Genomic DNA, 20,593 nt, shown 5'->3' on the forward strand with positions numbered 1-20,593 from the left:
GCCCTTTGTGACCCTGTCCCTGTCCATGGGTCACATCTTTCATCCCTCACTCTGCCCCAGCCACCAGTGATCTTTCAAATGGTCCAGGATTGCCCCACCGAAGGGCCTTTGCACTTACTTCTTCCCCCAGGTCCTCCCAGGGCAGGTCCCTGCTTCTGAGCCAGGTCTCTGCCTACACGTCACCTTCTGTGAGGGGTCTTCTTTGACCACACCATCTAAACGTTGCCTGTCGCTTTCCCCCTGTTTTACTCTGGTCATAGCACTTGGCATTATTCAGCTATTTTTTTTCTCCTCAATTGACTACTCGTCACCCCACAAGGAAATGGGACCCAGGAAGGCCTTGTCTGGCTTGTCCCCTGCGGTCTCTCCAGGGCCTGACGTTCAGCAGGCCCTCAGCAAACACTGGCTGAGGGATAAAATGTGATCTGTGCAAACCTGCCAGACTTGAGGGGGGAGGGTGTGCTTGTGTGTTTCAGGGTGCGGGTGGGGCAGTGGAACCGGAACTCCAACATCATTTCCCACCTTCTGAGGGACACCCTGGCCCCACTGGGTCCGAAGGGCTTCCTTTATTCTGCTCTGTGAGGCAGTTCCTTTCATTTCCTACATTACAGCCGAGGGAATGGAGGCTCAGAGATTGTCTAAGTTACTGCTCAGTGTGTTCACACGGGAAAAGAGTCTCAACTGAGTCACATGCACCCACCGTTTACACATTCCCTTCCTTGCAGGGTGCCCGGTCTCCCCGGATGCCATCTCCCCACTTTAAGGAGAGAGCAAAGAGAGGCTCAAGGGCTGGCCAAAGGGCACCAGCGCCTTAGAGACACCTAGGAGAGCCAGCAGCTGTCACCGGCTAGGAGGGCGCGGAGCAGCGGCGTAAATTCCCAGCAAACGGCCTTCCCTGGGATGGCAACGCGCAGCTACCTAGGCTGGTTCTGGCGAGTCGTCACCTTGACGGCGGCCTCGGTTTTTCCGCCTATAAAGTAGACAGAAACGACTTCATTTGTCTGGAGCTGCCAGCGGCAAGCAAAGGGTTAAAGGGGAGGGTCCCGCGGCGAGGGCGGGGCTGGGGCTCCGGCCGCACCTGGCTGCTCTGGGATCCCTCCCCTCCGATCCCTCGGGGAGCGACGGCTGGAGCGGGGTCCCCGGAAGGAGCCGCGCAGGAGCAGGTGCCCACCGCGGGAGGGGCAGCGACGGCTGCAGGAGCGACCTCCGGGAGGCGACGCCGCCGCGATGGCCGAGTTCCCGTCTAAAGTGAGCACGAGGACCAGCAGCCCGGCGCAGGGCGTGGGCACCTCAGTCAGGGCGCTGCGCCCGGACCTGGGCTTCGTGCGCTCCATCCTCGGCGCGCTCATGCTGCTGCAAATGGTGAGCGCGCGCGGGGCCCCGGGGGGATCGGCGTCCCGGGGGACCCTCCTCAGCACCTCATACACCACCAACCCAGGATCACACGGGCCCCGACAAGCCGTCCCAACGTGTAGAACCAATGCCCCCGAGGTCCCTCTCACCCCGAAAGTCCCTGTTGCCGTCTCTGCGAGCACCCGCACTGGGCACCCCTGTTCAGAAGTGTCCACCCGAACGCCCCACCAGCCCCCAGGTGGTCACCAGAGGCCACCCACAGAAGCGCTCCCCTAAGTCCCTGTCACTGCGGGGGACTCGGTCTCTGGCTTTGCAAAGATGATGCCCACCCCTCCAGAGGACTCAGCCGAAATCGAAGTCCAGTCTCGGCTGACGCTGTCCGAGGGCTGCGCCCCAGAACACTCCTGGTCTAATAGAGAGGGCCATCTAGTCCGGTCCGTGCACTTGGGCACGGTCCTATGGGGCCCCGCGCGGAAGGCGGGTCCTTCTGGCTTCCACCGGGTGACCCGCCAGGTTCCAGCCGGTTTGGCCGACCTAGCGGACCGAGACACCGCGCCCAGCGCTGGGGAGAGTGACTTGTGGGAAGCCAGGGTAAGACTCCTGTGTCTTCCGACCGTCTGACGCCCTGGCTGCTGGCTGACCGATGGGAACAGTCCTGTCCCTCCCCACACACTCATTACGGGCCTGGGGGCGTCAAGTTCCCTCTCATGCGAGTCAGGAAGCTGGGCGGCTGCCCCTGTGGGAAGCTTTCCCCCAACCGAGGGCCTGGGCCGTTTTCAGAGGACTGGGGGGATTCGGAGGTGGGTCAGGATCCATTTGCCTTTAGGGCCTCTCCCGCCCTCCCCCCACTGCTGGGTCCTAGCTAGGGTGCCGGGCTCAGTCTGGAAGGAGGGGTGCTCTGAGAACAGATCTCCCTTTTGGCGTCTCTCTGCCTGCTGAGCCAGTGCTGTCTCTGTTTATGAATTTCTCAATCCTCTGCTTGTGAGCCGCGCCGTCCCCCTGTCCCCCACCCCCGCCCGCCCCCCACCCCCGCCCACCCCCTGCACCCCAGCCTCAGATTCTCCTGAAGCGGTTTGCTTAAAAGGTAGAGTCTTGGTCTCCACCCCCGGAAAAGATGTGGAATTGGAATTTGAATCTCAGGAAGTGCAGTCCAGAAATCTACGTTTTTAATTCTTCTCCTGGAGTTGTTTTGGAGATGGGGGAGGGGTGGAGGAGGGAGGTGAGCTGTGTGGCCCGGGACTAACTTCAATCTGGAGCGAGGCGAGTGCTAGGCTCTGGGTGGTAGTGAACGGCACAGGAGGGAGCAGGAAGGAAGCCCCGGTCCCTGGGGTGTGCAAGGGCAGCGGAGGAGGAGGTCAGTTCTGAGTCCAGGAAGTTTCTCGGAGGAGAGGTGGCTTTGGAGCAGGGACTTCACTGGAATCTGAGGCCTGGTAGGGAAAGGACTTTCAAAGCGCAGTGCCCAGCCCGGTAGCTCGGTAGGTTAGAGCATCTTTGCTTTTAGGGTTGCAGGTTCCATCCCTGGTCTGGGCACATATAAGAATCAACTGATGAGTGCATGAATAAATGGAACGACAAGTCGAGGTTTCTCACTCTCTCTGTCTCCCCATCCCTTTCTCTCCCTTTCTCTCTCTCTCTAAAAGCAATAAATAAACATTTAAAAAATTACAAAGGGCAGGGTATCCTGTGACCCAAGGCTTGGGGACTGAAAGTAGAAAGGAAAGTTTTAGGGAGTAGCCCCCAGGTTGGTGAGACTGGCATTGAAGCACTAGTTTCTGGGGTGGCCGGAGAGATGGTGACCGTGTTCGTTGGCAGCCTTAGGTGGTGTGGGACCAGCAGAGGGGTCTCTGCTGGGCTGAGGGTTGAGGTGGTCGGTGGATCCCTGAAGTTTGCTCCTGGTAGGCAGGAGCTGAGCATCCCTCCCTTTGCATTTGAACAAGGAGTTGGAATAAGTGGAATTAGAGGAATTTGGAATAAGAGAAGCCTCCTGCTGTGCCCACAAGGACCTAGGTAGCTTTCTCCCGAGGAGGCCTGCCCGGGTCTCTGGCCTGTACATTTGGGTCCCATCACACAGATGTGGACACTAAGGTCTGGGTAGGACTCAGTCCAGTAGTGGAGATTGGCACTTTAGTCTCCAGACTCCCAGGAACTGGCTGGGACGGAGGCGGCCTTCCTCTGCCCTCCATGCAGGGTTTGTGGGGCCGGGAGGATGAGGGTCTCCCATGAGAGTGAAGACCTGCCTCTTATCTGCATCTGGGAGAAGCTGCCTCCCAGCTGTTTCCCTGGCAACGGGCAGTTCCACTGGGTCTGAGACACAGGGGCTCACTCAGCAGGTAGGGTCCAGGCCCTTTCTTTGCCAAGGGCTTTGTGTGCCCTCTTATATTCTTTTAGGCGTGAGGAAACTGGGGCTCAGAGGCCAGTTCTTCATAGGGAGCAATGGCCCTGAGTGGTCTGAAGAGGTCTGACTCTTTTTTCTGGCCTGTGTTCCCCCACCTAGGGGGGAGAGAGGGGAAGGGAGGGACAGAGAGAGAGAGAGATAATTGAGAGACTGATTTGTCATTCCCCTTATGTACTACATTGATTGAATGTACCAGGGAGCGAACCCGCATCCTTGGCACATTGGGAGAACGCTCTAACCACCCGAACTATCTGGCCAGGGTGCCATGGCCTGTGCTCTTCATGAGCACACTCTGCCAAGCTCTCACCAGGCCCAGGGTCTGGTGCTGAAGGGCTGCAGAGAGGAGGTGGTAGTGGGAAGGTGAGAGCTGAGGCTCCGCTCCACCCCCCCTCTCCATTTCCCAGGACCTGGTGAGGCGGCCCAGACGTGCTCAGAGGAGAGGGGTGGAGAAGATGTGCTCTTTGCTTGGTATTGAATGTGCCCTAAGGAACCCACCTCAGTGTTCACTGATTTATCATCCCCCCAACCCAACTTCACCTAGTTCCAAAAAGAACATTAGACAGATTATGATTTTAAGCCACATGAGACAGAAGAATACATTTTCTAAAGTTGTCGGTGTGTACAGGGGGTGCGGGAATGAGGGCTGTGGACTTAAAGAAAGCTAAAAAGACATCATTGTAACAGCAATTTGAAGGGAGTTTAAGGCTCTTACTCTTAGTTGAGCTTCCTAGCAGCCTGGGCAAAAAGGAAAACATGAATTTATGCAGCTGGCGTCTTAATAAAAGAAGTAGGCAAATTTGATCTAGAGGCAACTCTTTTGGTTATAAAACGTGGAGGTTCGATGCTGCCGATCTTTGTGTGGCAGGGCGCGTGGGAAGGTTGCGGAGGGTGTAGTTACTAATTCGTGCTTATGGCTCATCCCAAAGCCTTTATAGGGTAAGTACAAAATGGCTGCCGTGACCCTATGGTTATTTTTTTAAATTCTCCCCAAGTCCTGGGGAGAAAGAGGACGCAGGAACAGGCTCAGAGAGGGTGAGAAAGAGAAACTTGCCCAGGGTCATGGGGTGCAGTGGTGAGCTGGGGTTTATACTCCTGGGCATGTAGAGCCTGGCTTTAGCTATGCTTCCTGTTTTTAGTTATTTGTTTTGTTTGGTTTCAGCTTTAGGGGATGGGGAAGGGGAGGGACTTCAGGAAGGGAGACCATCAGGAGCCAGGGCCACTCAGGACGGCTTCCCGACAGCTGTGGGCTCTGGAGGGCTTAGTTATATGGAAGGAGGCGGTACTAAGGAGGGACGGAACCGACCAGAGCTCATGCAAGAGCATCCTTGAGGCCCACGATGTAGAAGCTGAATGCTAATGGAGCCCTTGTGTTTGCGGCACTGTCTAGCTTTCCTCCTGACTCCTGGGATCGGGGGTAGCTACACAGTTCCTAGTTTGGAGGTGAGTAACTGGATCAGAGGCCTCACCTGCCTCTGATCATAGTGATCCAGCGTGGCGATGCTGAGAATATTGGTGGGAGCACAGGCCTGGAAGCAGAGAGCCTTGGATTCACATCCTGCCTCTGCCCCTTCCTGGTTGTGTGATCTTGGGTAAGTTCCCTGATTTTCCAGAGCCTCAGTTTCCTTGTCTGTAAAATGGTGGGGGTGTGAGAACCATGGAAGATGATGCCTACAAAGGGCTTAGCACAGAGTACGTTGGAATGGAGGGCACTTAGGATTCACAGTGTCATAGAATCCTAGGGCTCTTATGCTTGCTACCAGAGGTCCTTTGGTGCATGCTCACCATGAGCTTGCATGCTTCCAGGGACAGGGAGCTCAGTCCCTCACAAGGGGGCCTGCTCCATCCTGGTGCACTTGGGGGTTTTAGAAAGTTCTTCCCTCCTGTAGATCCTGGCTCTGCCTTCAGCCCCAACAGGCAGGCCTGTTCCTCTCCAGGTAGGAGGGCAGGGCGGGGCCTGAAGGTCAATTCTGACCTCCAGGAAGAGGCTGCCGAGAAGAGGTTGTTCAGGTCTGAGAGGTGTGAGCAGAGGTTGGTTGTGTTGCACCGCAGTGCCAGGGTCTCCCAGGGCTCTCCTTACCTCTGAGATCTGTGGGTTCCTTGTCCTGAGTGTGTAGCACTCCAGGCCCTGCCATTCTCAGGCCACTTCCTCCAACACTGAGCAAACCAGGGCTTTGTATTGTTAGCTCCGCCCATCTCCCTTCCCGCTGCTGCCTCGGGGAGGGTGCTGGCTGTTTGGAATTACCTTGTAATGAATATAAGAACGCATCCTCCTTAAAAAATAAAAACCTGTTACAGATGAGGCTGGAGTTATTCTTGGATCACCAACCCCTCTCCCCAAGGGGACCACCATTTTGGGGTGTTTGCAGTTCTTTATCCTGACCGTTAAAAATAAAACATTGATGGTTTTATTCTGTATTCTTTGTTCAGGAAGTTGCTTTTCTCACACCCAATGCACAAGCAGACCCTTCATTCCATACAGAACTGTCTCCCTCCTGTTCACTCTTCCGGGGTTCAGGGTAGGCCCCTCTTATTTAGCCATTTGGCTATTGATGGCCCCGTTGAAAACTTATTTTATTGTTGGAAAAAATTACTGCCCTGTGGCAAAACCTTCAAACAGTACCAAGAGTTGTCAATGGAAATACAGTCTTTCTTGTCCCTGACCAGGCCTGCAGGGTGGCTGCCCTTGTGTGTGTTGCTTCTCAGAGGCAGTTGGTAAGTATTTCTACACAGAACCCCTGTCGTCACTTAAAAAAAACAGAGCCCCCCCCCACCCCCCCGCGTGCGTGCGCCCTGCCACGCTTTCTCCCCCTCAGCGGTCTACCCAGGATGTTCCATATCAGCGCACATCACCCTGTGTGTGTCCTTTCTCTAATCCTTTATTTACTTAATTTCTTTAATAAGTAATATATTTACCACACTTGGGAGTCCAATGGAGAGGGAAAGAGCACAGTGGGAAAAAGTCTGTACCTTTCGGTTACAGGGGTTAAAGTTGAAACTCTTCCTCGTTTCCCGGGTACCGTTTTTTTTTCCCTTCTAAGTTTTATTTATTGATTTTAGAGAGAGACAGGAGGGAGAGAGAGAAATACGGATTTGTTGTTCCACTTATTTATTATCTTAATAAATATATTAGTTGATTCTTGGACGTGCCCTGACCCAGGATCCAACCTGCAACCTTGGCGTGTCGGGACGATGCTCTAACCAACTGAGCTCCCTGGCCGGGGCCCCGATGTGTTTTTCAGGAGATCTGTGCAAATGCGGCTATAGATTCCCACCTCTTTATTTTACCCAAGAGATACAGTCCGTCCATGTCCTTCTGCACCCTTTTCACTTAGAACTGTGCCAGGCAGTCCACTGGTCTCAGCGTGTGGAGTGTGCTGGCTTTTGTAGGGGCCCTTGTGTGGCTGCGGTGTGACTTTGGGGAGGCCTGCCCCTGTGTTGACAGACACTTGGAGTTTCCTCCTGCTGTTGCACGAGCCACCACCTGCCCCTGCGCAGTGCGTTTCCAGAAGTGGACCGATGGCTTGGGCGGGGGTGGGGGGGTGTTGGTGATTGATAGAGATGGTCCAGAGTGCTCCCATAGGGGTCCCACCCAGCAGCCCCCAGGGTACCTCCTAGAATGCCCATCCCCAGGGCCTTCCCATGCACCCCCGTCTGGCAGGCGACATGGCCGGTCACTGCAGCGTTATTCTGCAGTTCTCACCGAGTGAGGCCGGCCTTTTTCAAATGTGTTGGAGAGCCATTTGCTTTTGTGTGTGTGGCCCTTCCCCGTCGGCCGAGCTGGTGGTCTGTGCCTCAGCAGTTGCCACCAGCTCTCCAGGATTTGCCAGTTTTCCTAGTTTGTTTTTCACTTTGCTCACGGTGTTTTTTGCCGCACAGATTTTTGCTTTTATGTTGCTGAACTTCTTTCTTTCTGGTTTCTGGAAATCGGTTCAGAGTTCGGACTTCCTCACTCCAAGGCAATACAGCAATTCCGTGTGGAACTGGGAGAGTGTCACGTCACCCACGGTTGGTCACACTCCTGAGACTACTAGAGGGGACAGCCTCAGACTGGTGCTAAAGCACCTTTACCACCTTCCCATTCCCCCTCCCTCTCAAAAATAGGGGGCTCTGGACCCTGACAGATAACTGTGTCTGTCCAGGATGCAGTGACTTTGTTACGTGTTCGTTGTACTTAATGTTACAGTCAGCTTCTATTGTGGCGGACAATGCAGTTCCCGCCCTTTTTGTGACTTAAAAGTTTCCTTTTAAAAATAATGCACTCATTTGTGTGGCATGTATACTCTCACTGGTGAGGACTGGTTCAACAATGATACATTTGTGTAGTGGCGAAAAGAGGACGTTACCCACACGAAACGGGGACAGCTCTGTATGTGACGATGGACAACCTCCAGGCTGTACGATTAGCTGAAGGAAAGGTGGTAAACTGTGCGCGCCGGTCACTGTCACTCACAGACTAAATGCGGATGTGTCTGTCTGTCTGTCTAACGCATGTGTATGTGTGTTACGCAGGGTTTGGAGAGAGGCGCGTGAGAAACCGCTCTTGGCTGCTCCTGGGCTGTTTTCTTCGCCATGTGTGGTAGAAAGAGGATGAGGCCCACGGCCCCACGGTGAGGCCGGTGGGCTAGGGTAAGGGCTGTGGGGCTGTCCGCATGCAGTGGCCAGCTGCTGTTCCGGGTGCCTGGCAGGGCCTGGCATTGGTCACCCCTCGTTAGCTGGTGAGTCGTTTGGCAGAATTTAGGGAGGACCAGGTCCCGATGTCCTGCTCGTAGGTGGTCTGGGGAACTGCAGGGGTCCTGTTCTGGTCCCCATGGTGAACAGGAACCTGACTGGGGGTGGGGAGCTATTTCCTTGGCAGCCCACTAAGCCCCACCCTAGGTACTCACAGGTCCTTTGCTGTTGGGCTGGGTTGGTCCCTCCTGTTTGCCCAAGGGGGAGAGGCCAGGGTGGTACCCCAGGGTCTCACAGGAAGGCAAGTGCCAAAGGTCAGGCAGGGCCCAGCACAGGAGCTGCTAGGCATCAGACCTGGACTTTCATGGGGGCAGTGGGGGGAGGGGAGGTTGTCAGACACCAGACAACCTGCCACTCTGTGTGAAGTTAGCAGGTGGGGTCACCCGACCTCCTTGAAGTTAAAACGGGCTCATCTCACTCAGGGTCTCCCGGAACATTTATGCCAGAGTCAGGGCTAGAGCCAGGGTCTCAGAGAGAGGTCGGGGAATAGAGAAGGTCCTCACATTAGCACCCCCCACACCCCAGTTCCCCAGCAGGCCCAGGGCAGGTCTCTTGGAATGCTAATGAGGTTCCACACGCTCCCAACATCCAGCTGTCTCTGGAGGGCTGATGGAGGCCTGCCTGGGGTGCTGAGAACACCTATGCCCTCAGTTCAAGGTCAGCCCCTGCCCCTCTCTGTTCTGGCCTCCAGGGCCTCCAGACTCCCGCCAAACCAATTAGTCTCCAGGGGACTGTTCTTCCACCCTGGGATTTGAAGGTCTGTCCACCAGGCACCTCCACCTGCTGGGCCACGCACTGCCCCATCAGCACTGCCCCTGCAGGTCCCAGTCTTCCAAGGACCTTGGCTTCTTGGACCGTAAAATGGCCCTGGTGTTGTACAGAGAGAGGGTCAGGCTCAGGGAGGAAGACTCTGGGAGGGGTGCACCGATCGGCATGGTGGGGTGAGTGAGGCGGGGGCTGGGCTTGGAGGTGACCTGGGGCTTTATAGGGGCCAAGGCCTTCCTGGAAAGGCTCTGTGTAGCTTGTCTGGGTCTGGAGCTGCAGGTAGGCAGAGTGGGCCCAGAGATTCCTGAGGGGCTGGGGGAGAGGAGGAGGTCAGGTAGGTGAGGATTCAATTTCTAGAACCTCAGGAAGGAGCACTGCCACTTGCTGTGGGAGCCAGGGGACACCTTGGGGATGTGATGCAAGGTCCCCCCCACACCCCTGGGGCCTTCTGTGGGTGGGGCCTGCTTGGTCTCCAGCCCCACCCACAGAAGAGACCGTGTGAGCTTCTTGTTGGGGAGATTTTTCCTGAGTCCTGAGGGAGACTGTGAAGGAACAATAGTGGCTGTGAGCTCCTTGACCTGCAGGGTGCCTGATGGGCTGGACCGCCTCTGGGGGCGGCTGGGCTGTTGGGGAGGGTGTGTAGGAACCTCTTCCATCGCTGTGAGTTTTCAAAATCTAACTCTGAATCCTGGGACTCAGGAATAACGTGATGAAGGCCGTCTTTGGGAAGCCGTGGAGGTGACCCATGATGACCCCTTTCCCTGTGACTGTTGACGCTGGAAGCTGTGTGGGGCAGGGACCTTGGCCACTGGCTCCCTGCCGCCCCTGGCACAGAGTGGCCCTCCAGAGTTTGTTCAGTGACTGAGGGACTTGGTTTACTCGACGGAGTAAGTCACGCCCACTTTTCAGATAAGGAACCCCCCCACCCCCCACCCCCGCCAGGCCCTGCGGTCGGCTCCGTGGGGTTCAGGAGCCGTGACTCGCTGTGACTCTAACGTTCCCACCACGCAGTGAGGGAATTCCAAGCAGCCCGCCCCCCATCCCTGACCCTCTGCACAGGGAGGGGGTGGTGTGCGGAGTTGTTGTGGCCAACATGGGTGCCTGGAGCCTCTGTCCCCTGTGCCTCTGTCTCCTGGGACACAATAGGTGGCTTTTTGTCCCCATAAAGTCCCTTTCACTACAGGGAGAAGGGCCAGGGTGGGGGTGGAGGCTGGAGGCAGGGCCTGGCCAGCCAAGTTCTGAGTGTCCTCAGATGTCCAGATGTGTCCCTGGGAGGGGAAACCCCGGGAGAGGGTTCACGTCATCGGCCTGCACCTCAGTTTCCCAGATGGTGCAGTGGGGAGAGGAAGTCCTGGGGGCTGGTGGATGGGCCTTGCCCCTGCACTTTTCTGGAACATTTGGTTTCATCTTAATGTTTAAAAAGCCGAGGATTTCACATAGGAAGTCAGATGCCTGGTGCCTCTTGAAGAGTTAGGTGTTCTGGCTACCTTGGAGAACATTGCACAGACGGGGAGACTGAGGCCCCACTGCATGGAGGGGAGACCGAGAGGTCCCATTGCATAGAGGGGGAGACTGAGGTCCCACTGCATAGAGGGGGAGACTGAGGTCCCACTGCACAGAGGGGGAAACTGAGGCCCCACTGCATGGAGTGGAGACTGAGGCCCCGCTGCATGGAGGGGAGTCTGAGAGGTCCCATTGCACAGAGGGGGAGACTGAGGTCTGAAGGGGTAACACGTTCTTCCCAGGGGCCCTCAGCCTATGAGGGTCAGGAGTACAGCATCCTGTGGCTCGGCTGGGTGGACTTCGGGGGCCTCCCCTTTGGAGAAGTCCAACTGCCTTATCTGACAGATGGGTGGGACCCACCTTGGCACGGGCCCTTATCTGCCAGGCACGGGCCCTTATCTGCCAGGCACGGTGCCTGGTGCTTAAGTTTAGATACAGTAAATATCTCCCCCCAGGCTTCGCACCCTTAGGAGGTGTATACACTGTGAGACCCAAGGGCACTAGACACAGAGAATGACTTGGAAACCGCCCCCCCTCGCCTCTGAGAGTGATCATGAAGGTAGAACAGGCACTGAGTGTTCAGTCTCTGGCGGGTGCTGGTCTGAGTACCTTACACATGGGGTGGGAAAAAGTAGGTTGACAGGCGCACCGGGACACTGTTGACTTAATAAAGCTGGGGTCACGCTTATCACCTGCACGTCGTTTTCCAGGCGAACAACTGCAAACCTGCTAAACCTGCTTCTGCCCCATCCTGGACAGGTCTTCGGGTACAGCTCAGAGCTACCCCATGAGGGCAGCACACTTTGACGAAGGGATGCTGAGGCAGAGCGGGCCAGTAGCGTGCCCCGGGGCCAGCAGCTGGTCAGGTCACAGCCCCAGAGTGTGAGCCCGGAGAGTTAACAGGCCCGGCTTCCGTGAGAGCAGGTGCCGGCCCCGCACAGTGAAATCAGAGCGGGACCCCACCCTCGGGCTCAGCGTAGCGGAGGAAGCTGTGCGGTGGTGTGCCAGGGCTGCCATAATGAAACGACCCCAGACTCGGGGGTGGGGCGCTGAAAACAACAGAAACGTGTTCTCTCCCAGTCCCCGAGGCCAGGAGTCCAAGATCAAGGTGTCCGCAGGGTTGGCTCCCTCTGCGGGGCCTGAAGGAGATTCTGTCCCATGCCTCTCTCCTGGCTCGTGGTGGCTGCCGGCAGCCCTTGGTGTTCCTTGGTTCCTCAGAGCCCTCCGGTCTCGGCCTCCACCCTCACGTGGTGCTCTCCATGTGTGTCTCCGTGTCCCGTTTCCCTCTCCGAAGGACGCCCATCCCTGGCGTGGGGCCCACGCTGACCATGGAATGTCGCCAGTCTGGTGTTTGTGCTGAATCTCTCTCTGTTCTGATCCCGCAGGTGATTTTAACAAAAATCTCTCTTGTTAGCCAGTTTAGAAATTCTTTTGGAGGCGCAAAGGTCCTGGGGCATATCTGGATGTGTCTTTTTTAATAGTCCTCCTTTAAACAGAACGTTCCTAGCCAGAAATCTTTACATTTTCAGGGGAAAAGGGGGGCCTGCATTTCTGACTGCAGTCTCCTTAGAGCCCTGGGTGGGAGTGCTCCCTTTGGCTTCTTGGGGCTGGGACAGAAGAGATGAGAGGCGGGGGGTGGGGAGGAGCCGGTCAGTCTGGTTCAGAGGGAAGAATGGACCTTCCTTGTTCTAGGGCAGAAACCGAGGTGGTGCCCTGGGCCCTGGGCCAGGGCAGCGAGGCCAGAAGGAAAACTAGAAATTCCCTCTGTCAACCCAGCAGCGCCATCTTCCGGGGGCCGTGCTCATTCATCTGGAAACCAGGGCTGGCGGGAGGGTGGGGTGGGGGTGGGGGAGCCTGGGTGCCAGCGGGCCTGGCCCTCCGACCCACCGGCTGAAGTATCTTCATTTTGTACACATCACTAAGTAACTCTCAGGGGCCCGGGTTCCCAGGGAGGGCAGATTGGGGTCAAGTCCTGCCCTGCCCTTTACCCATGGGTGACTGCAAGTAACCCAGCACATTTCCCTAGGAGCTATTTGGGAAATGGGAATCGCAAATAGTACCATCTGATGGGAGGGCTGTGGGGACCTGTGACATCAACGGGGAGGAGCTTGCCCGAGGCCGGGCCCAGAGCCAGGGCCTGTGTGGTGGCAGGGACCGAGTCTATGAGTAATAATGCCTGTAACTGATAGGTGTACATTTGTGTGTACCTGAGTTGGTCTTTTCTTAGTTTTCAGTTCACGGTGTTGTCTGGCTTCCTTTCAGATCCTTGGAGCCCGGCAACCCCATGGCATGGTCCCTGAAGGACCCTGCTTTAAGGGAGAAGAGAACTGTTTGTCCCTGCCCTGCCCAGTTGTCCCCCGGGAGGGTCCAGGACATGTTGCTTTGTGAAATCTGTTTCAGGCAGGGCATCCTAAGGATGGGGCCAAAGGAGTGGGAGGGACTCTCTGCTGAGACCCCTGGCTCTTGGTCTTCATTGATAAGGGCTCTGTTCCCAGCTTATGTGACAGCTGGCAAGGCTCTGCTCCCTGGCCCAACCCCCGCCCCCAGGCCACTGCCAGCCCATGCTGGTCAGACAGGCAGATTCACCAGTTCACACCTGCTTCCTCTACTAGCACACAGCACCCACGCAGGGTGGGTTTCCATCCCATTACAGATGAGGGAGACTGAGGCCCATTCGCTCCGGAGCACGCCTTTATTGAGCAGGTACTACATGCTGGGCACTGGAGACACAGCAATGAACAAGCCAGGATTCCTTGCGGGGCCTGCATTCTAGTGGTGGACCTCACTAGATCTGTTCAGGGGAGGCCACAGAGAGGGGACAGCACATGCTCCGGGTCACACCACTCAGGCAGGTCACACCACTCACACCAACCCTGCTGGTGCCCAGGGCTCCATGCCCCCTTCCCAAGTGGTGCAGGAAGAGAAGCCACGCCTTCCCTGGCCTCTTGCAGGGGCGGTGCAGGAAGAGGAGAAAGAAAGGCGGCCAGAGGGCCTGCTGGACTCCTGGGCCCTCAGCTAAGGTCTTTCTTGGCCTGGCCCCACAGGCCACAGGGGGATCTATACAGAAACCCCCTTTGGGTCTTGGTGGGGTGCTTCGGGTGGGGTGTCTGGCAGGTGCCCAGCTCTGACTGTCCCCTGGGGCATGGCCCTTGGGTGCGTGCCAGCTCTCGTGTGCTCCAGGAGCTTGCCATAGCCCATCATCGGGTGCGAGTGGCCAGGGGGACATTTTGTCCCCCAAAACCAGCAGCTAGAGGCGGGTCTCGCTCCTGAGTAGCTTTTCTGTGATCTGATAGTTGGTTCATCTTGGGCGGTGACAGGGTCACTTTGAGCATTAGTACCATGCGCCTGGGCAGTGCTCTTCCTGTGAGTTTGCATCTGCTGTGGAACCTTTTCCCAATGCCCCCCGGCAGACCCTCCCTCCCCCAAGTCATGCCTTGCTGGCCAGGGATTCCAGAGAACGTCCCCATGGAGGAGGGAGGGGGGGGGAAGCCAGGGCTGCCACATGTGTGGAGCCCTGCATGGGCCTCCCCTGAGCTGCCTGCCTCAGCGCTGGCCTTGTGTTGGGCCCACCATGCTGTGTTCCCCCGGGGGGCCCCACGAGGGCTGTGGCCTGGAGGCCTGGGGCAAGCACCACGGAACTGCTGGGAATAATAGAAGCAAATGCTCCATCATACTCACTCAACTCCATGAACAACTCCATGAACAACTCCTGGTCCTGAACGCAGCCCCGTGACACAGGCTCGGGCACCACACTCACTGGACAGATGAGGCAATGGACGTACAGGGAACTGGCACATCTGGCCAGGGTCACTTGGCTGGTGACGAGGGTGCATTTTAAACCAGGCAGTTGCCTCTGAAGTCCACACTGTTTGCAGCTACACATTTGTCTGCCAGGATGTTAGGGCCCGTGCCGTCATGTGGGAACAGGGAACAGACAGCTTGGCTTCTCTGAGGTCCAGTTTCACCTGCAAGGCGAGATTGGTGACACCTGTGTAGAGGGGCCATTAGGAGAGTCAGAGCAGCTGGGATGGACAGGGTTGGGGGGGTTCCAGGTGTCTCTTACCCAGAGGACACACATAGGTTGTTGCCTTTCCTGTCTCTAGGAGTCTGTCTGTCCCTCAGGTGTGCTGGTGACCTCATCGTTCTTTCAGCAGCTTTTAGGGAAGCCCTTGGCAGCACCCACGTCCTGGACTGGGTGCCCGGAGGCAGCCATGAGTGAGGCAGTCCTGCCCTGGGGGAGCTCCGAGTCTGGGAAAGAAGGGGAATGTCGGTCCAGGGGGTGGGTGCCGGGGAAGCCTCGCAAGCACCGGAGGGGGTTCTGGAATCCAGGTCGGAGGAGTGGGGGACCTGGAACACACCACATCTCAGCTGAGACTCGGAACAGGAGCCACCAGGCAAGGGCTTGGTACACGGTGCTGTTTGGGAAGAGCCGCACGATACTTCTCCACTAAACGGAAGCATGAGGGAGCCCGAAGGCACGGGGCCGGGGGGCCCTGCTCTGTGGCCTGCAGCCCGAGTGCTGGGGGCTCTGCTGACGCTGGCCCTGTCTCTTTGCTCCAGGTGCTGGGGCTGCTGGTGTGGGCCCTGATTGCCGACACCCCGCCCCACCTGTACCCGGCCTACGGCTGGGTGATGTTCGTTGCTGTCTTCCTCTGGCTGGTGACAATCGTCTTCTTCGTCCTCTACCTGTTTCAGCTGCACATGAAGTTGTACAGGGTGCCCTGGCCGCTGGTGGTGAGTCTGGGTGGGGGTGCTGGGACAGTTCCAGGCTGAGCTCTCTGCCTCGGGTTGGGTGGGGGGGGGGGTGTAGCTGTGACCATGTCAACTCTCCCAAAGTGAGAAGTGGCTGGGTGTCCGGGTTTTCTGAGCGCCAGGAGCATGAGCCAGGGAGGACACAGGCTTGACTTTGTCCGGGGAAGGGAAAGGAAGTGAGGGGGCTGTTGGAGGAAGACGTCGGAAGCCATTTGGGGTCTTGAAAAAATTTTTTGCTTTGAGGGCAGCTGGAGTTGGAACCTGTGTTGCAGAGGGTCTCTGGAGGCTGGGCCGGCCGGGCAGGAATACTCTGGCTGGGCCCGGTGTGTGCAGGACGCAGTCCGGTGCAGCAGGGCCGCCCACCCGCCGCCTCCAGGATGAAGCCCCTGCAGCTTGGAGAGGGTGGCGTCCCGGGTTTGCTCAGATCAGCCTCCTCAGGACCGAAAGCATCCGTAGGAAGTACCCGGGCCGCACGCAGAAAGTGCTGTGGTCTTGCCTCTGACCCGGAAAGCCCTTGCAGCTGGGGTGTGAGGCGCTCGGCGAGCAGAGAGGCACATGACTGTAAGATGAGCAGGGCTGGGACTAGGCCGCATTGTTTGGGATTCAATGACTTTTTAAACCGAGGAAATGTGAGTCATCCTCAGGACAGAACGGGTTTGTTAGNATCCGTAGGAAGTACCCGGGCCGCACGCAGAAAGTGCTGTGGTCTTGCCTCTGACCCGGAAAGCCCTTGCAGCTGGGGTGTGAGGCGCTCGGCGCGCAGAGAGGCACATGACTGTAAGATGAGCAGGGCTGGGACTAGGCCGCATTGTTTGGGATTCAATGACTTTTTAAACCGAGGAAATGTGAGTCATCCTCAGGACAGAACGGGTTTGTTAGGTCTTGACACCACTGCAGGAGCCAGGCAGCGTTGGCAGCGGGGGGCTGGGCTTGGAGGGGAGATCCCGGGTGAGCAGGGGCCGGTGACTTTGAGGCTGGGGTCCAGCCCCCGCCCTGTGCCTCTGGGAGTGGAGGGGCCTAGGCGTCTCTGGCCCCAGCTGCTGACGGCAGGGCTCCTGTCCCAGGCTGTGGTGGCAGAGCTGCCTGTCCTGGACCTCTAGCACAGAGGGCTTGCCTGTGTATCCACAGAAGGCTGGATTGGGACAGCCCAGTGGGATTTTTCTGGGATGGGGGCTACGAGCCCCCTCCAGGGCAGGCAAGATACGTGAAGTGAGTCAGCAAGGGGGTCTGGGAAGCCCAGACCCTGTTGGCCAGCAGGGAGCCACCTCTGCTTGTCTCCAGCTGCTGGTAATGGGAAAACAACCCCCTGGTACCGAATCTCCTGATATTTTATGGTGGAAAGATCTTAACGAGATCTCCAGGTTTTCCTGGGAAATCTTATTTTACATTGTTGGCAATTTAAAAACCAGTCTGTGGCAGGAGCCAAGCACGCTGAGGGTTGCCAGTGTGCAGTCTCCGGTAAGACCGCTGACCGCGCCAGGGGCCCAGCATCGGAGAAACGTCACCAGGCCTGGCTGGCCGCTCACTGAGGTGTTCCCTGCCAGTCTGGCTCGGGATCCTGCTGGGCTCTGACCTTGGCCTTGGATGGGGTACCTTAATCCTAGGGTGGGACAAAGGGTCAACAGGTTCCTCCCACTGGGGGCAGAGAGGAAGGTGAGGCCACCCCCCACCCCTGCCCCAAGGCTAGCAGTGGGAAGGGGGCCTGAGCTTGGCCTTGAGCGGACAGGGAGGAGTGGCTTTTTGTTCTTTAGCTGGCGCACTCAGGGCTGGGCCGGGTGGGCCTCTCGCCAGGGGAATGGGCTGTACCTGGTACAAGTGTCAGCCCCCCGACCATCTCCCTGCGGGCCTTCCCATCGTTCCCCCTCCCCTCAGCCTTGGCTGTCCCAGCCCCTGCTCAGAGGGCCTCCGAGCAGAGCATGTGTGAGGCCCTCGTGTTTCCAGCCCCATCCTCAAGTGCCGGCCTGTCCTGGCTACTTAAGGCATGTGCCCGTGGGAACCGGGAGGTCCCAGCTACCGGGGGTCTCATGTCCTAAGCCAGTTCTCCCTTCTCCCGCCCACTAGTTGATGATATTTAACGTGGGCGCCACCGTTCTCTACATCACGGCCTTCATCACCTGCTCCGCTTCAGTCGAACAGACATCCCTGAAGGGCACCCGGCCCTATAACCAGCGTGCGGCTGCCTCTGTGAGTAAGGCTCTCTGGCAGGGCCAGTGGGCTTCCCAAAGCTAGGGCCCCGCCCCCAGACCCCTGCTGCTCTCTGGTTTGAGGCCAGGCCCCTGCTACCTCCCCAGAGTTCTCCTAACTCTCAGCCAGGGTTGGTCCCACGGGAGCCAAGCTCATTTTCCATCTTCCCCGATTAACAGTAAGACCCTGAAGAACCACAGTGCTTGGGAAGTACCTGTGGTGAAGGGAAGTTTGGGGTCAACTGTCGAACTTGCCTGTAAATCAGTCGTGGTGCACTAATTTAGGGTCATATGCCTCCTCCGAGAAACTACCACAAACTGTCGCCCCCGTCTCTACCTTGAAAAGGGCACATACTAGAACCTGTTGGTGAAGACCTTCCTGCGGGCTCGTAGGCTGTCCCGTGAAGCCTCAGGCAGCCCCCTCCACAAGGCCCTGCACAGACACTGCCTCACAGGACAGGGACCACCAGGCCCTTCGGACAGGCAGGGAAACTGAGACCTAGAGAGCCAACACGCTTCAGCCAAGTCCAGGATAGGGTAGGGTAGGGTCCAGAGCAGGACTGGGGTTTCTGCAGTCTTCCCAGTGAGGATGGTTCTGAAATCAGTGAACTTGGGCACTGAGACCGAGACACGGGGCGTCTGAACGCAGTCATGTATGAAGATTCCAGAAAATTCCGAGGGTAGCCCTGGAATGTTGCCTTTTTAAAACAAACTCCCTGGTGAGTCTCATGTGGCTCCTGCCCCTCAGCCACTTGGGCCAGCACGCCGTCCGGCTGCCCCACCTCGCACCTGGCCTGGTGGTCGATGGTCCCCCAGTAGAGTGTCATGTCAGCAATGGGTGGAGGCCAAGGAGGGGTTGGTGTGGCTGACAGAGCAGCTGGCCCCAGCTCCGAGGGGCCCAGGGTTTCACTCTGCTGGTCCCAGGCTGTCCGTCCCGTGTCACTGTCACCACCCCCCTCCCCTCGCCACGCTGCAGATGGCTCAGCTTTGGTGTCTCCTCTCCCCTTGCAGTTCTTTGCGTGTTTAGTGATGATCGCCTATGGAGTGAGCGCTTTCTTCACCTTCAAGGCCTGGCGAGGAGTGGGCAGCAACGCAGCCACCAGTCAGATGGCCGGTGGCTATGCCTGAACCACGGGGCCAAGGCCCACCCTGGGGCTGAAGGCTGGGGCCAGGTCGCCGTACGGCTCGGCCCAGAAGGGACTGACTGTACTTGTCCTCGCTGACCATCAGACTTGGGCTCAGCCGACACGCCTAAGGAATCAGGGTCCTCCCTCCGGCTTGGCCCGAGTCGGCGTGCACCCAGGTTGGAAAGAGGCCGACGGCTGAGACCTCCTCCTCCTCCTCGTCCCCCTTATTCAGCAGAAGGTGACGGGGGATGCGGGGCTCACTGTCCCTGCTTTGTCTTTAGAGGACCTCAGCATCCAAGGCAGGGCCCGGCTTCCCCACCAGCACTAAAGACACTAACGAGGACTAAGACCCGCCACCCGACCCACCACAGAATAAGCCTAACGAACCGCGTGTGCGTATCTTCATCACGGCCATTGTCCCGGCAACGCTGAGCAAGCTCATGAGACCATTCTGATTCCTGAAAGCACGATCCCGACCCACCCTCCCCCAGACCAACAGGTCACTTGTAGGCAGATGCTTCTGACAGCACGGTCTTCCTTTCCTGTGTCTCCGACACACCACTTATTAAAAACAAGTTGGTTTCAAGCAACTTCTCAGTGACGAAAACCTGTCTCAAAGGCCTTTGTGCAAAGGGCCTTGGGAAAAAGCGTCAGTGCCCATTGCGTCGCTGGCACCATTGATTAGGCTCGTGGGACATGAAGGAGGGCGGGCATCGGGACCTTGCTCGGTGAGTTGTCATGTGCTCGGCGGTGACCATTGTTTTCAGTTTTTTTGTGTTTTGTTATGTTTTTTTACAAAAATAAAGATGGAAGAACTTATTTGAAAAGGTGCTGTGGAATCATGGTTGTGGGTGCTTCTAAACTGCAAGAAGCTGCAGGGGAAGAGAATACAAAGGTTCCAAATGTCCAGGATGGGGCAGTACCAGTTCTGGAGTCACTCGGCACCGCCAGCCACTCCTGTGGCCTGAGGCTGGCCGACTAGCGTCCTGCCTGCTTCTTTACACCAGGTCCAGCTTATGCCGCTTGCCCTGGCGTAAGTTTTATAGCATCCCCTTTATTCTCAGAGGGTCTCAGTTTAACAGTGAATCACTTAGTTGTCTCAGCTTTAGGCAAGTGTTGAACTTGCCTGAAGTTCAATATGATCATCGTGTTGAACTTCACACTGCTGTCATGTCATCTTCTACATTTGTGACATTCAGAGACGAGTGGCCCTGCTTGACTGATGAATAGTTGGCATGGAGAACAGAGCGGGGCCCTCCCAAGCTTGTTTTTTTGCTACCACAGAGCAGCATGCTCTGAATAATGAGTCAGGGGCAGTTCTGGGGACCCCCCTGGTCCTTTTATGTAACTAGATTCAAACCACTGTGGACGAAGGGAGGGGCAGAGTCAGCTGCGCATGTCCCAGTTCACGTCTGTGGTCCTGGTGTAAATACGAACGGCATTCCCCTTTACCCTCCAATGTCTCAGGATGATGAATCAGTCATGCCAGGCTTAAGCTGTCAGAGTTCTGCTGCTTTGAGGCTTAAGGGAGAACAAGTTCCAGGCAAGTCTTCCAGGTTGCAGACACCCTAACACATGGCCTGTCTCAGTGGAAACGTAAACATGCTTAGTCAGGCAACACCCTCTGGCTCGGGGCAACGCCCCCCTGACCCTTAGACCCCTCGGTCTGGGTGGATGGTCTCCCGCAGTGAGAAGGGAATGGGAATGCAGCTGTCTCCTGGGGCCAGGGTGGAATGCCAGGCCCCTCCCGCCCAGGCCAGCCGGAGCCCAGGTGGCACATGACCCAG

At 57.2% G+C, this 20,593-nt stretch overlaps 1 protein-coding gene across 1 annotated transcript; it reads left to right on the forward strand.

The window, feature by feature from the left end:
- Nucleotides 1-1,077: 1,077 nt before the first annotated feature.
- PLLP (plasmolipin) lies at nt 1,078-19,599 on the forward strand. The gene is made up of 4 exons (XM_037041649.1): nt 1,078-1,362; nt 15,305-15,478; nt 17,558-17,680; nt 18,691-19,599. Exons 1-4 carry the CDS (start codon nt 1,228-1,230, stop codon nt 18,805-18,807), a joined length of 549 nt encoding a protein of 182 aa, XP_036897544.1. The 5' UTR covers nt 1,078-1,227; the 3' UTR covers nt 18,808-19,599.
- Nucleotides 19,600-20,593: the final 994 nt, after the last annotated feature.

Source organism: Sturnira hondurensis, unplaced genomic scaffold, assembly GCF_014824575.4.
Source record: "Sturnira hondurensis isolate 20B ecotype Veracruz unplaced genomic scaffold, ASM1482457v3 Scaffold0003090, whole genome shotgun sequence".
In the NCBI taxonomy this organism is placed as follows: domain Eukaryota; kingdom Metazoa; phylum Chordata; class Mammalia; order Chiroptera; family Phyllostomidae; genus Sturnira; species Sturnira hondurensis.

Excerpts from the sequence above, each read along its gene's own strand:
- PLLP (XM_037041649.1), top strand. The coding sequence starts at position 1,228 with ATGGCCGAGTTCCCGTCTAAAGTGAGCACGAGGACCAGCAGCCCGGCG. Across the intron at positions 15,479-17,557 it reads GGGTGCCCTGGCCGCTGGTG|TTGATGATATTTAACGTGGG; the intron begins GTGAGTCTGGGT and ends CCCGCCCACTAG. Across the intron at positions 17,681-18,690 it reads ACCAGCGTGCGGCTGCCTCT|TTCTTTGCGTGTTTAGTGAT; the intron begins GTGAGTAAGGCT and ends CTCCCCTTGCAG.